Raw genomic sequence first — 15,759 nt, 5'->3', positions numbered from 1 at the left:
CAGTTAGGAGGATTGTGTGAAGAGTTTTGCAAAAGTGACCTAAGTATTGAGACATGTGTCCTAGCGTCTGTAAAAAACTGTAATATGTTTTGTGTGTGTGTGTTTGTGTGTGTTTGTGTTTGTGTTTGTGTGTGTTTGTGTTTGTGTGTGTGTGTGTGTGTTTGTGTGTGTTTGTGTGTGTGTGTGTGTGTGTGTGTGTGTGGGTGGGTGGGTGGGGGGGGGCAGAGGGAGTGTTCGCCCAGGGCTAGGACCGCCACTGCCCATGTTTGCCTACTGGTGGTGGTCAGAGGGCCCGGTGGCGCCAGTGTCCGGCAGCCTCGCCTCTGTCAGTGCGCCCCAGGGCAGCTGTGGCTACAATGTAGCTGCCATCACCAGTGTGTGAATGTTTGAATGACTGAATGTAGTGTGAAGTGCTTTGGGGTCCTTAGGGACTAGAAAAGCGCTATACAAATGCAGGCCATTCACCTGTTCATCAAGTTCATCCAGGAGGTCTTCCATCTCCTCACCAAGAGCTCCCTTCTTAGACCGGTACAGTTTCAGCAGGCCAGGCACAAATTTGTCCCCAGGACGTCTTTGCTTGTGATCCGATGAAGTTTTTCCAGATATCTAAACAAGACGTTCACCAAAATATTGTCATTTATTCAGCACAAAAAATTCCTGGGTAGCTGTCTTGGACAGTCTGTGCCATGTTATATGCCTGATTGTGTTATCAACAGCAAAACCTACTTCAAAAATCTCTCATGAATACACATTTTGCACAGGAATAGAAACACCCTCCACAAAACCCATCTCTACACACGACTGTCAGCTTGTTGCCACACTCTGTGCTGCTCTTTGTGCCCTGAGTGAAGCTAACTCAAACCTGTTTGTGTCTGTGTGGATTTATTTCACATTTCCATAACAGGACATGCTTTAATCATCATCATATCTCATTAAATTTGGCACAAAGAGCTGTGCGTTTGCATTTTCAAATCTAGACATTATGTTTTGAACTTTTTACAAATGATTTCCACCAATGAAGACTCTGAGCACGCCACAAACACATTTAATGAACAGCATGTGTAATTCCTCATTTATTCTAGACCTACATCAAGCAATAAAATATTATAAAGCCGTGTGTTAGTATTCATTCACGTCAGACTTTTTGGTGTTGAGTATATGAATGATCAGTACTAGAATGGATATGATTCATTATGGATAAAAACCTGAATGAGGCCTTTTCTTTTCATTTTCTTTCCTTTATTATTTATAACACGTTGTTTATGTGTTTATGGCTCTGTTTGGTACATTTAAATAGGTTTTTAGAAAGAAAGAAGGACGTTTATTCCAGGCGGAACAAAGTATTTGCACATCCTCCTCCTGCCGGAACTTCAGAGCGGGACACGAAGCGGAAGTAAACATTTTTAAAAGCCGGCAGTTTGGTTGTTCCAGCGTGAACTTTTGAAGGCTCGCTTTGTGCTGTGTGTGAGCCGAGGCAGTAACGATGCCTCCAGTTCAGTATCTGAGAGAGTTTATCAACGAGCGACTAACTGCTGCTGCTGAACAAATATTCTTGGAGTTTGAAAAAACGACCGTCCAGTACGAGGAAGAGATCGACCGTCAGCGCAGACTGCTGGATATCACCTGGAAACCCCAAATCAAGCTGCACAGGACAGGTGAGTGTCCCTCTGAGGGAGGATCCTGATCACAGCTCTGCGGGACGTTTCTGATTGTGAGGACTTTTTGGAGATGTGAGCTAACAAAGAGCAAACAGAGGACAGGACTGCGCTGCGCTCCATGCAAACAGCAGCTGGTGGATTTGAGCTTTTCTCTGACCTGGATCCATCACTCAATCCTGTGAATTGTTTGAAAATCTTTTTGTTTGGCGGTGAAACGTGTGTTTGATGGTGCGTTCAGGTGCACCTCATAAACTCAGTAATCTAGCCTGAAAAGGTTTTTCCTTGATTTCCTTTCTTCTTCTGCAGAGCTGTAAAGAGTTCAGTGTTAATGTCATAACAATAAGGCTTTTTTTATTTCTCCATCAGTGACGTCAAAGTGGTCGCCCGGGCCCGTTGTGGTGATTGTCACAGTTCATAAAAGCTAAAGTCATACACAGCACGTGCACGGTTCCTGTGGTCACATTTCCACACGTCTTGTCTTTATCTGAATAAATGCAGATCTGAGATCAGTGACTTACAGCTGATTGGACGGCTTTACTCTCACACACATGGGCGACGCAGTCATGCTGTAAAGTCCTGTTAATGTTTCTGTGGTTGTGACGTCTTTCTTCTGTCTCTCCAGACGTCCCACAGCAGCAGGTCTGTGAGGAGGAGGAGGTTCTCCCTGAGCAGCAGCTCTGGAACCAGGAAAGAAGCTTCAATGTGGACCAGGAGGAACCAGAAGCTCCACAGATTAAAGAGGAACAGGAGGAACTGTGCAGCAGTCAGGAGGGAGAGCAGCTGGGACTGAAGGAGGAGCCTGAAGTTCGTAATGATCCTGTGCAGTACGAGGAAGAGATCGACCGTCAGCGCAGACTGCTAGATATCACCTGGAAACCAGAAATAAAGCTGCACAGGACAGGTGAGTGTCACTCTGAGGGAGGATCCTGATCACAGCTCTGTGGTACGTTTACTTTGAGGCTGCGGGGATGTTTCTGGAGGACAGAAGTTGAATGTGTCCCTGTTTAAACAAGCATTCAGCTCTAAACTCACCCGAGGACACTGTACTGAGGCAGGGTTGGGGTTTTCCTCTCACACTTCCAATTCAATTTTATTTATATAGCACCAAATCACAACAACAGACTCCTCAAGGCGCTTTATATTATACAGTAGATGCAGAGAAAAACCCAACAATCATATGACCCCCTATGAGCAGCACTTTGGTGACAGTGGGAAGGAAAAACTCCCTTTTAACAGGAAGAAACCTCCAGCAGAACCAGGCTCAGGGAGGGGCGGGGCCATCTGCTGTGATTGGTTGGAGTGAGAGAAGGAAGACAGGATAAAGACATGCTGTGGAAGAGAGACAGAGATTAATAACAGATATGATTCAATGCAGAGAGGTCTGTTAACACATAGTGAGTGAGAAAGGTGACTGGAAAGGAAAAACTCAATGCATCATGGGAATCCCCGGCAGCCTACGTCTATTGCAGCATAACTAAGGGAGGATTCAGGGTCACCTGGTCCAGCCCTAACTATACAGTGGGGCAAAAAAGTATTTAGTCAGCCACCGATTGTGCAAGTTCCCCCACCTAACATGATGACAGAGGTCAGTAATTTGCACCAGAGGTACACTTCAACTGTGAGAGACAGAATGTGAAGAAAAAAATCCATGAATCCACATGGTAGGATTTGTAAAGAATTTATTGGTAAATCAGGGTGGAAAATAAGTATTTGGTCAATAACAAAAATACAACTCAATACTTTGTAACATAACCTTTGTTGGCAATAACAGAGGTCAAACGTTTACTATAGGTCTTTACCAGGTTTGCACACACAGTAGCTGCTATTTTGGCCCATTCCTCCATGCAGATCTTCTCGAGAGCAGTGATGTTTTGGGGCTGTCGCCGAGCAACACGGACTTTCAACTCCCGCCACAGATTTTCTATGGGGTTGAGGTCTGGAGACTGGCTAGGCCACTCCAGGACTTTCAAATGCTTCTTACGGAGCCACTCCTTTGTTGCCCGGGCGGTGTGTTTTGGATCATTGTCATGTTGGAAGACCCAGCCTCGTTTCATCTTCAAAGTTCTCACTGATGGAAGGAGGTTTTGGCTCAAAATCTCACGATACATGGCCCCATTCATTCTGTCCTTAACACGGATCAGTCGTCCTGTCCCCTTGGCAGAAAAACAGCCCCATAGCATGATGTTTCCACCCCCATGCTTCACAGTAGGTATGGTGTTCTTGGGATGCAACTCAGTATTCTTCTTCCTCCAAACACGACGAGTTGAGTTTATACCAAAAAGTTCTACTTTGGTTTCATCTGACCACATGACATTCTCCCAATCCTCTGCTGTATCATCCATGTGCTCTCTGGCAAACTTCAGACGGGCCTGGACATGCACTGGCTTCAGCAGCGGAACACGTCTGGCACTGCGGGATTTGATTCCCTGCCGTTGTAGTGTGTTACTGATGGTGACCTTTGTTACTTTGGTCCCAGCTCTCTGCAGGTCATTCACCAGGTCCCCCCGTGTGGTTCTGGGATCTTTGCTCACCGTTCTCATGATCATTTTGACCCCACGGGATGAGATCTTGCGTGGAGCCCCAGATCGAGGGAGATTATCAGTGGTCTTGTATGTCTTCCATTTTCTGATGATTGCTCCCACAGTTGATTTTTTCACACCAAGCTGCTTGCCTATTGTAGATTCACTCTTCCCAGTCTGGTGCAGGTCTACAATACTTTTCCTGGTGTCCTTCGAAAGCTCTTTGGTCTTGGCCATGGCGGAGTTTGGAGTCTGACTGTTTGAGGCTGTGGACAGGTGTCTTTTATACAGATGATGAGTTCAAACAGGTGCCATTCATACAGGTAACGAGTGGGGGACAGAAAAGCTTCTTACAGAAGACGTTACAGGTCTGTGAGAGCCAGAGATTTTCCTTGTTTGAGGTGACCAAATACTTATTTTCCACCCTGATTTACCAATAAATTCTTTACAAATCCTACCATGTGGATTCATGGATTTTTTTTTTTTCACATTCTGTCTCTCACAGTTGAAGTGTACCTCTGGTGCAAATTACTGACCTCTGTCATCATGTTAGGTGGGGGAACTTGCACAATCGGTGGCTGACTAAATACTTTTTTGCCCCACTGTATGCTTTAGCAAAAAGGAAAGTTTGAAGCCTAATCTTGAAAGTAGAGATAGTGTCTGTCTCCTGAATCCAAACTGGAAGCTGGTTCCACAGAAGAGGGGCCTGAAAACTGAAGGCTCTGCCTCCCATTCTACTTTTAAATACTCTAGGAACAACAAGTAGGCCTGCAGAGCGAGAGCGAAGTGCTCTAATAGGGTGATATGGTACTACAAGGTCATTAAGATAAGATGGGGCCTGATTATTTAAGACCTTGTATGTGAGGAGCAGGATTTTGATTCCTGGATTTAACAGGAAGCCAAAACAGGAGAAATCTGCTCTCTCTTTCTAGTCCCTGTCAGGACTCTTGCTGCAGCATTTTGGATCAGCTGAAGGCTTTTCAGGGAGTTTTTAGGACTTCCTGATAATAATGAATTACAGTCGTCCAGCCTGGAAGTAATAAATGCATGAACTAGTTTTTCAGTGTCACTCTGAGACAGGATATTTCTAACTTTAGAGATGTTGCACAAATGGAAGAACGCAGTCTTACATATTTGTTTAATATGTGCATTGAAGGACATGTCCTGGTCAAAAATGACTCCAAGGTTCCTCACAGTGTTACTGGAGGCCAAGGTAATGCCATCCAGAGTAAGAATCTGCTTAGATACCATATTTCTAAGCTTTTCAAGGCCGAGTACAATAACCTCAGTTTGATCTGAATTAAGAAGCAGAAAGTTAGCGGCCATCCAGGTCTTTATGTCTTTAAGACATTCCTGCAGTTTTTTTTTTTTTTTTTGTTTTTTTTGTTTTTTTTTTTTCATTATTGAACTTTTAATTGCAAAGCAGGAAAACAGCAGTCACCAGCATATACATACACAGGACAAAGATGCATCTACATGTATAGCAGGACGTGGGAGGCAGAAAGAAAAAGCCAACAGCAATAGTAATAAACAATGAAAAAGGTTAACAATCGTCCCTTTGTTGCCAGGCTAAATCCCGTAAGCCCGATTTCAACCTCTGAGCAGAAGGAGTGTCCAGGTGGGCCAAAAAAGGGTCCCATATGCGATAGAAAAGGAAAGGTTTGTCCTTAAGTGCCGTAGAGAAGGCTTCCATTGGCATAATACATATCACAGACTGTAGCCACTGGTTGACAGATGGAGCCTTATCAGAAATCCACAGTACCATAATGCACTTTCGAGCGTAGTGCAGCAGTATGTGAAGGAGATCTTTGCTGCGAAAGCCGGCAGGTAGCTCATCATTTAGTCCTAACAAGCAAGTCCTTGGACCCAGATGCAGTCGGCAATTAAATATAGTACATAGCTTGTCTATGAGTGATCTCCAAAACTGTAGAATAACAGGGCAGCTCCACAGACAATGAAAAAAGGAACCAACAGCAGACTGACATTTGTTACAGAGATTAGGCAAAGCTGGATACATTATGTGTCTCTTCTCAGGTGTAATATAAAGCCTATTTATAAGTTTAAACTGCCTTTCCCAAATAGAATTAGATGCCAAGGCTTTAAAAGGACGACAACACAACTCATCCCAAGTTTCAGCATCTATAGCGCCTACGTCTGATTCCCATTGGCCCTTGATTTTGTTAGAGTCATCCATTCTAAGATCAGAGAGAATGTTATAAATCTTTTTAGTGATACATTTTAGTTGGGTAGTTTTTACCATGAGTGATTCTATAGGAGAAAGACCAAACCCTCCATTAAAATCCTTCAATTTAGAAGTAATATAGTGCTTTACCTGAAAGTACTTCAAAAAATCCTTATTGGTCAGACCAAACTTGCTTTTCAGTTGATTAAAAGTAAGAAGAGAGTTCTCATGAACAAGATCACCCACTGTATTAATCCCTTTTTGAGACCAGTCCGCAAAACCAGCCCGAAGACCAGGTAAGAAGTCAGGGTTTTCATGAATAGGAGTAAGAAGGGAGAAACAATTAAAATATCCTTCCAGGCGCCTGACTTTGCGCCAAACAACGAGCATATTCTTTAGCACCATATTATCTTGTGTTAGAACTGTGGCTTTACCTGAGGAAATATATAGCAGGTTCCGCAACGGATACCCTTTAAAGAAGTGGACTCAGCGCTGAGGTAAATGGAATCCGGATCGTCCATAAACCATTCTGTAAGAAATTTAAACTGTGCAGCCAAGAGGTATTGTGGGAAGGAGGGAGCGGCAAGACCGCCTTTCTGAACCGGCAAACACAGAAAACTGTATCTCAGCCTAGGTCTTTTCTTACGCCATATAAAAGAAATAATTGAACCATTTAATTTTGACAAAACCTTTTTGGACAGAGCAAGCGGTAACATCTGGAATAAATACAAGAGGCGAGGGAGGATATTCATCTTGACCAGATGAATACGACCTAAGAGAGACAGAGGGAGGCTGCACCACCTACCCAAATCGCGATTGATGGTCTGAATTAAAGGGGTGTAGTTCAGACTATACATTTCTTTTAGATTCTGTGAAATCTTTACCCCTAAATAAGTGAAACCGGAGGGAGACCAACGAAAAGGCTGAGAAATGTTTGGATCAACCTCATTTAGAACAGAGAGGGGCATAGCCTCACTTTTAGAAAAATTGATCTTGTAGCCTGAGAAGGAGCCGTATTGGGAAATTAACGCAACTAATCTAGGAATTTGAGTGAGCAGGATATTCTAGAAAAATTAAGACGTCATCTGCATAAAGTGAAATCTTATGTTGAGAATTGTTCAAACAGAGTCCTTCAATAGCAGCATCCTTCCTAATGGCTGTGGCAAGGGGTTCCATAGCCAGGGCGAATAACAAAGGGCTCAGCGGACAGCCCTGCCGACTGCCATGTTCAATACTGAAATTGTCCGACCTATAACCATTGGTAATCACTGCCGAAAGAGGGGAAGTATAAAGGATCTGAATCCATTTAACGAAGTTGTCACCTAAACCAAATTCTTGAAGTGTGAAAAGAAGAAACGGCCATTCCAGACGGTCAAAGGCCTTTTCCGCGTCAAGTGAGATGACTAGAGCCTCAGGGTTAAACAAAGATGAGTGCTGAATAATGTTAAGTAGGCGCCTCACGCTATGTGTGGAATACCGCCCCCGTATAAAACCAGTTTGATCATTCTTAACGATCGAAGGTAGTATTGGCTCAAGACGTACAGCCAGGACCTTAGCAAGTATCTTCAAATCAAGATTTAAAACAGATATAGGCCTATAGGAGGCGCATTCTTCTGGAGGTTTCCCCTTCTTCAGAATTAGTGAAATATTAGCCTCCATTAAGGAGGGGGGGAGAGTGCCTGCCTCAAAAGAGGACAGAAGCATCTTATGCAGTGGGGAAGTCAGACTAAACTTACTAAATTTCTTAAAAAATTCCCCTGTGAACCCGTCTGGACCCGGGGCTTTGTTATTTGGAAGCATCTGAATAACTTTCAAAATTTCACTTTGCGTTATAGGCTTACATAAATCATCCCTTTGGATTTCAGTAACTTTAGGTAAATTTAGTCCTAAGAAGAAGTGATGCATACCTTGTTCCAATGTTGATTTAAACTGGGAGGTATATAACTGCTTATAAAAAGTTTTAAAAGTATCATTAATAATTACATTGTCATATTTAGGTAAACCAGATGAGTCTCTAACACATGGGATATTACAACCAGCACCCTTATTATGAAGAAGATTAGCCAGATAGCGGTTAGGTTTATTAGCAAACTCATACAACCTCTGCCATGAAGAAAAGAGATTTCTCAGCCTTTCTTGTTAATAGTGCCTCCAAAGCTGTTTTAACCACCTGAATTTCATTCCTTAATTGCTCTGATGGTGATTCATTATGTTTAGCTTGCAGTTCGTGCAAATCCAGTTCCAATTTCTGTTGTTCCATCTGATTTTTCCGCTTCAGGCCTGCTGAATATGATATAATCAGTCCATGAGTGTAAGCCTTCAGGGTGTCCCAAAGCAGGCCTGGAGAAACTTCAGGGGTTGCATTGACCTTTAAAAAATGTTCAAGCTGATCATTTAAAAATATTTCGAATTTTGGGTCGTGAATCAAAAAATTGTTAAATCTCCAGGTATGAGACCGAGGGACAGGATTTAGATCACTTAGCTGAACAAAGACCGGCGCATGATCTGATATAATAATATCGCCTATTGTACATCCCAAAATGTTTCCCAGTGATCGTTTGGGGGTGAAAACGATCGATTCTACTACTTGTTCTATGAACACCCGGAAAAAAAAGTAAATTCTTTATCGTTAGGATGAAGAGTCCGCCAGGTATCAACCAGATCAAGTTCGTTACAAGTATCTAAAAGTGCTTTGGACCTTGTAGACATTTGAATTTGTTTAGGAGGGGATCTGTCCTTAGTTGTAGAAAAATAACAGTTAAAATCACCGGCTATCACAGAATTATCACAAACCCAATCAGAAAAGGAAGAGAAAGTATGAGCAATAAAGTCGCTAGACTGTACTGGTGGAAAGTAAATATTCAGAAATGACACCGCCTGACCACCTAGGGTGCCCTTTAAGGAAACACATCTACCAGACTTATCACAAATTGTTTGGTCAACTGTCAGCAGTAGGTGTTTATGTATTAAAACGGCTACACCGCGGCTCTTACTCGTAAAGGAGGAACTAAAAACTTGACCGACCCAATCACGTTTCAGTTTTAGATGCTCCTGAGGAGACAGGTGAGTTTCTTGCAACAAGGCAACATGGACATTCTCCCTCTTAAGAAAACTCAATATTTTTTTCCGTTTAATAGGGTTATGTATACCTCCTACATTCCAGGAACAAACATTTAACACTGAATTATCACTTATCATACAATATTTGAAATAAGCATGGAACCTCGCTCAGGTGACCAAAGCATAGCTGATATGTAGGGCTCCCAAACACTGCTCTACAACACCAGTGGCAAGTAAAATACACATAGAAAAACAAACGTACTGCTTTGCTAACAATTAACAAAAAACTATTTACAAGAAACAGAACCGTCAAGAAACCAGTGAGTATGGAGGTCAGACAAAGGTCTCCAACGCCCAGCAGGGGGCGCAAGCAAACTTTCCAACTTGGACATAGAAAGATGCTGGACCAGAGTCTTTTCTTAATCAGTAACGTGAAACAGCTGCCCGCCCGCAGCTAAAACAAGGATTCGGATTATAAATGGCTAAATAAAATAGTCTATATGTATGGGGTTATTATCTCCGCGCAGACCCGAAAAGAAAAAAAGAAACCAAACAGAAAAAAAATAACAATAATAAAAAATAAATAAATAAATAAAAAAGTAAAAAGAAAGGAGGAGACGAGGGATTGGCGAATGCCTCACGTATGGGACAGGAGCACAGATCAACAGTCCGCTGGAGCCACTGAGGATGAGCGCGGTCCCGCCCCTTGAGGCACGTTATCCAGGTAAGCTGAGACTGCTTCTGGAGTTCTAAAAGATTTCTCCTGGCCATCGATCTTGATCCTAAGGACAGCCGGGTACATCATAGCGAAGGGGACACCCATCTCCCTAAGGCGTTGTTTGACGTGGTAGAATCCCTGGCGTTTCTTCAGAACAGCGGCGGAGAAGTCCTCGAATATCATAATAGGAATGCTGTTATGAAATAAGGACTGCTTCCTCGTAGCCATTTGCATGATCCGTGCTTTATCCTGGAAGTTGTGGAGCTTTATGATGACCGCGCGGGGCCGCTGGGCACTGGAAGGGAGGCGTGCAAGCACCCGGTGGCAGCGATCGATTTTAACAGCGCCGCCCTTGAAACTCACAGCCACCAACTCCGGTAACCACGTTTTGAAAAAAGACACAGGGTTGGTACCTTCACTGCCTTCGGGTAGCCCAATAACACGTATGTTACACCGTCGGCTCCTGTTCTCCAAGTCATCAATCTTATCCAAAGCGGCCTCCAGCTTAAGCTCCACTTCAGAAATCTTGGCGCCATATCCCACTGTAACATCTTCCTGCGTTGATATACGCACCTCTGCCTCCTTCATTTTAACATCCAATGCAGAGATGTTAGCTGCGCATGTTTCCAGTCTTTTCAGAACCGGATCAATCTTCTTCTCAAAGGAGGCCTCCACAGCCTTCTGCAGCTGCGCCGATACCATCTCCACCAATTTGTCGACGTCCATTTGGCCGAGAAGTGGGGACGACTGGGCCTCCGCCATAACCGCTACAGCATGATCGCTGAGCGGAGGGTGATTTTCTCCGGATTTGCCCGGTTTCGACCTGAGGTTGAGCATAAAAGTGGTATCGTGCCATCTCTACTTTTCACTAGAGATGGCACGATACCACTTTTTTATGTCCGATACTGATATCATAAATTTGGATATCTGCCGATACCGATATGAATCCGATATAGTGTTTTTTAATCAACAAAACAGTTTTTTTTAAATATCTTGCTGCATTTTGTATAAGTTCATACTCAAGTTTAAAACAACAACTACACTAAAGCTATTCTGTTATACCTGTATGCAAAAAAAAAATATTTCATAGTTCCGAAATACTGATCAATCTAATAAACTTAAACCTACACCATCCTCCCTATTCTGGTATTTTAAAGAGTACTTAGCGTAAATATTAAGCAACCTAACTAATAGGGTTCCAACTCCCAGCAACAAAAATAAATAAATAAAAAATTATTTATTTATAAATAAAAAATCACGCTCCTCATGATGTTTAATCGATGTAATCAACCTTAATTTGATGCAGTGTGAAAAACAATGCACAGAAATCAATTATTTTTCAAGAAATATTAAATAGATTCAACATCTTTCTTCAACAGAATTGCAGACTGCACAGATGGTACCTTCCCAAAGGAAAAAGTACTATAGCTTACTAGGGTATATATATTAGACTTAATAGTTACTATATACAGTAATGGACTTCTATACATTTTACATCAGATTAAAACTTTGGTGTAAGATTCAGATAATTATTTATTAAAAGCTCGACATTTTAAATGAGAATAAGAAAGAAAAGTATGTCTTTGTGCCCCCTTTTCCCTGTTAATGCCCTATCGGCCCCCCTGGCTAAACTTTGCTAGATCCGCCCCTACACAGTTACAGCCGTCAGCTGCGTAGAAAAGGATCCTGGTGTAGAAAGTAATATTAAATACATTCTAACAACAGCTGATCAAGCTTAAACGTGCTGCTGTTGTTCAGCCGCTGGTTTCCTCTTTCTGGTGCAAAGTGGGCCAAAAACAAACAAGAGAGATGGACTCGCGACAGAAAAGCCGATCAGCTGATCATTAAGCAGTTTCATGATTGAAGTAGCAGCAAGAAGAGGCAGTCGCTCCATATATCGGTTGTTAAGCTTAACGCTGGAATGCTTTACAAACATTCAGAGATGGACTTACACACTTGCTTTACTTCTCTCTGTGATAACTTTGTTGGAGATGAAATGTCGGTTTGGTGGCGAAGCTCCAAATGCTATCCAGACCACCGACAGGTCCCGCATGCCACAGCCGCTCTATCACGTGATGCATACTGCTCCGACGTGCTAACGTTCTGAGGTGAGTTACGGCGCGTTGCAAGTTTTGTGAGGTGCTTTCGAGATATTTAATGGATCGGATTACATTTTTTATTTTTCTCCGATATCCGATCCAGTAATTTAGGTCAGTATCGGACCGATACAGATACGTAATATCGGATTGGTCCATCTCTACTTTTCACACAGCTGAATAAACGTCAAGCTGAAAACTGATTAAACAGAAGTGTGAGATGGTCGAGAATTTACTCCAGTGTCGTGTTATATTTTAGATAGCAAGAAGCAGATGGCTGAGTTTATTAAACTCCACCAGGACAAACTGCAAAGGTCATTAAACGTTTAATAAACTATCATCTTGTCTTCATTTTTAGTTAGCACATACCTTAAACACTTAAAGCTGTAAGCTAATGATAGTTATATAAGAGCAGACGCTGCTGGTGCAATACGTTTTACGTCCAATGGATGATGATCTGATTAGTCGACTAATCGCAAAATTAATCGTTGACTAATCGACTATCAGAATAATTGTTTGTGCCAGTCGAAGGTGACACCTGGGTGAAAATCAAATCTCAGGACATACCACAATTCACGGATCACATTAACTCGGTGGACCGACACATCAAATTCACCAGCGAGGATATGAAAAGTGGCAGGTTAGCCTTCTTTGAGTGTGAGATTTCCATCAGTAATGGGGGACATCTAAAAGCTGATGTGTACCAGAAACCTACGCATACAGATCAGTATCTAAGGTTTGACTCTCATCATCCACTGGAACACAAACTGAGTGTCATTAGGATGCTACACCACAGAGCGAACACCATCCCCACTGACCCAGCAGCCAGGGAAGCAGAAAAACAGCACATCAGGAATAGGGATGGGTACCGGTATCCGGTGCCATTGTGGCCATATGCTTTTTTTTTTTTTTTTTTTTTTTTTTTTTTTTTTTCCTGAATTGTCATACACTTTGGATTCTAGCCAATTATTTAACTTTAGCAAGGATAGTAGGCGGGTCCAGGTACGTACGTTCTTTTAGAGCAGAGCTACAGATTAAAAATGCTCAAGGCGAAGCGGTCAAAGTCTGGCTGTACTTCACAGCAAAATATGCAAACTCAGCCGCAACAAGTGCTTTAAGCTGATACTGTGATACTGTCAAAGGAGGTAACACCTCAAATCTGATGAAACACCTGGCGAAGCATAGCGTTTTTTTTTTTTGTTTTTTTTTGTTTTTTTTTAAAGCCGAGAAATGCACCGTATTTGATAGCTTACTGCGAAACCTCACGCAGTGCACATCTACTGCGGGTGTGGTGCCTGTTGTCGGACCCAGAGTTAGCAACATCCCTCAAGAACCCAAAGAGGAGAGTCCTGGCCCCTAGCCCTGCCAGTGTAGCAGAAATGATGAGGATGATGATGCAGCAGCAGCCGTTCTTCTCTGCGTGAGTAGCTTAATGTTGTTCGTGTGTAATTTACGTTGAGTAGGCTAACCACGTTATTACATTAATGCATGTAAGGTGAACTAGCAAACACCGTCGTAGTTACATGCAGCTGTGTTCTTGTTTGATGGCAGATACTCCCTTCACCCTGGCCAAAAAGGCTAAAATGACCAAAGAAAAAGTGGAAAACAGTTAAACATGAGAGGTTTTGGACAAGGTTTATGGTTTTGTTTTGTTTTTTTTCCACTGTTTAAGCACTGCTTCCATCCAAGAGTGATACCATATATGCCCTATAGCTGCAGAAAAGGCTAACATTGTTATCTTTTTACAAAAAAACAGCTGAACATGAGAGGTTTTTGGACCAATTTTGTGTTCTCCATTCTTTAAGCACCGGTTTGAGCACCATTTAAGCACCAGCACAGTTTCAAAAGTACCGATTTGGCACCGGTATCGGATAAAACCTAAATGATACCCATCCCTAATCAAGAAGGCCCTGAGTAAATGTGGTTATCCCAGCTGGACTTTTGTCAAAGCTGGAGAAGAGCAAAAGAGAAAGATAAGATAACCTTTATTAGTCCCACACGTGGGAAATTTGTTACCCTCAGTGATCCCGTATGTGTCAGTAGTATGGGAACAATTGAGACCCATTTTCTCTAAACTCTGTGGCTTTCAAACCACAAAACAGGTGAACTCGGGTGTCAGTCCACATACATGAGTGATGCAGTCATGCTGTAAAGTCCTGTTAATGTTTCTGTGGTTGCATCAGTAACTTTTTTCTTCTGTCCCTGTAGACGTCCCACAGCAGCATATCTATGAGGAACAGGAGGTTCTCCCTGAGCAGCAGCTCTGTGACCAGGAGAGGAGCTCCAGTGTGGAGCAGAAGGACCCAGAACCTCCACAAATTAAAGAGGAACAGGAGGAACTGTGCAGCAGTCAGGAAGGAGAGCAGCTGGGACTGAAGGAGGAGCCTGATACCTTTATGGTGACTGCTGCTGAGGAAGGAGAGCACAGTGAACCAGGAGGAGATGGGGAGCAGCTCCTCTGTGATGACTCTCCTCAAAGTGAAAGCACAGATGAAGAATCCAGCAAGTGTGAAGAGTCAGGGCTAAGCGAAACTGTGACCTCAGTGTCAAAGAAGAGACAGAAGCGAGACAGAAGTCACAATGATGTGGAGAGCCGGACTGTGTCTGATGTTTGCCAAAAATCCATCAAGAATCAGGCCCAAAGAAAGAAACCCCACATTGATGTGAAACCGTATCCTTGTGATACATGTGGGAAAAGTTTCAGAGCTAGAAGTACATGGAAACATCACCTTGCAATTCACACTGGTGAGAGGCCATATCCCTGTGATACATGTGGGAAAAGTTTCAGTCGAAGCGGTACTCTGTATATTCACATGAGAACCCACACAGGTGAGAGGCCATATCCCTGTGATACGTGTGGGAAAAGTTTCAGTCGAAGCAGTAATTTGTATGATCACATGAGAATCCACACAGGTGAGAAGCCATATCCCTGTGATACATGTGGGAAATGTTTTACTCAAAGCAGTCGTTTGTATATTCACAGGAGAACCCACACAGGTGAGAGGCCATATCCCTGTGATACGTGTGGGAAAAGTTTCAGTCGAAGCAGTAATTTGTATAATCACAGGAGAACCCACACAGGTGAGAGGCCATATCCCTGTGATACATGTGGGAAAAGTTTCAGTCGAAGCAGTAATTTGTATATTCACAGGAGAACCCACACAGGTGAGAGGCCATATCCCTGTGATATATGTGGGAAAAGTTTCAGTCGAAGCAGTACTTTGTATATTCACATGAGAACCCACACAGGTGAGAGGCCATATCCCTGTGATATATGTGGGAAAAGTTTCAGTCGAAGCAGCCATTTGTATATTCACAGGAGAACCCACACAGGTGAGAGGCCATATCCCTGTGAAACATGTGGGAAAAGTTTCAGTCGAAAAAGTATATTGATGCATCACAAGAAAACTCACAGGTGAAAAGCCAGAGGCTCGTAAAATGTTTCAGTGTGAGTAGGAATTTGATAGACTGCATGAGAACTCTCACAGGTTGTTGTTTTCCAGAAATAAATGTCTTTTATGCTGTA

General features: G+C 42.8%; 1 protein-coding gene across 4 annotated transcripts; it reads left to right on the top strand.

The window, feature by feature from the left end:
* The first annotated feature begins 1,317 nt into the window (after window positions 1-1,317).
* LOC113031927 (zinc finger protein 664-like) lies at window positions 1,318-15,759 on the top strand. Of its 4 annotated transcripts, none has more exons than XM_026184476.1 (4): window positions 1,320-1,655; window positions 2,281-2,559; window positions 14,442-15,048; window positions 15,217-15,759. In XM_026184476.1, exons 1-4 carry the CDS (start codon window positions 1,484-1,486, stop codon window positions 15,650-15,652), a joined length of 1,494 nt encoding a protein of 497 aa, XP_026040261.1. In that variant the 5' UTR covers window positions 1,320-1,483; the 3' UTR covers window positions 15,653-15,759. The 4 variants fall into 4 exon arrangements, with proteins under 4 accessions (XP_026040262.1, XP_026040261.1, XP_026040263.1 ...); XM_026184478.1 differs by having other exon boundaries at window positions 1,321-1,655; window positions 14,442-14,978; window positions 15,315-15,759; XM_026184475.1 differs by having other exon boundaries at window positions 1,321-1,655; window positions 14,442-15,759.

The sequence above is a fragment of the Astatotilapia calliptera genome, chromosome 11 (assembly GCF_900246225.1).
Source record: "Astatotilapia calliptera chromosome 11, fAstCal1.2, whole genome shotgun sequence".
Lineage (NCBI taxonomy): Eukaryota > Metazoa > Chordata > Actinopteri > Cichliformes > Cichlidae > Astatotilapia > Astatotilapia calliptera.
This window is presented reverse-complemented; position numbering and strand designations above follow the sequence as displayed.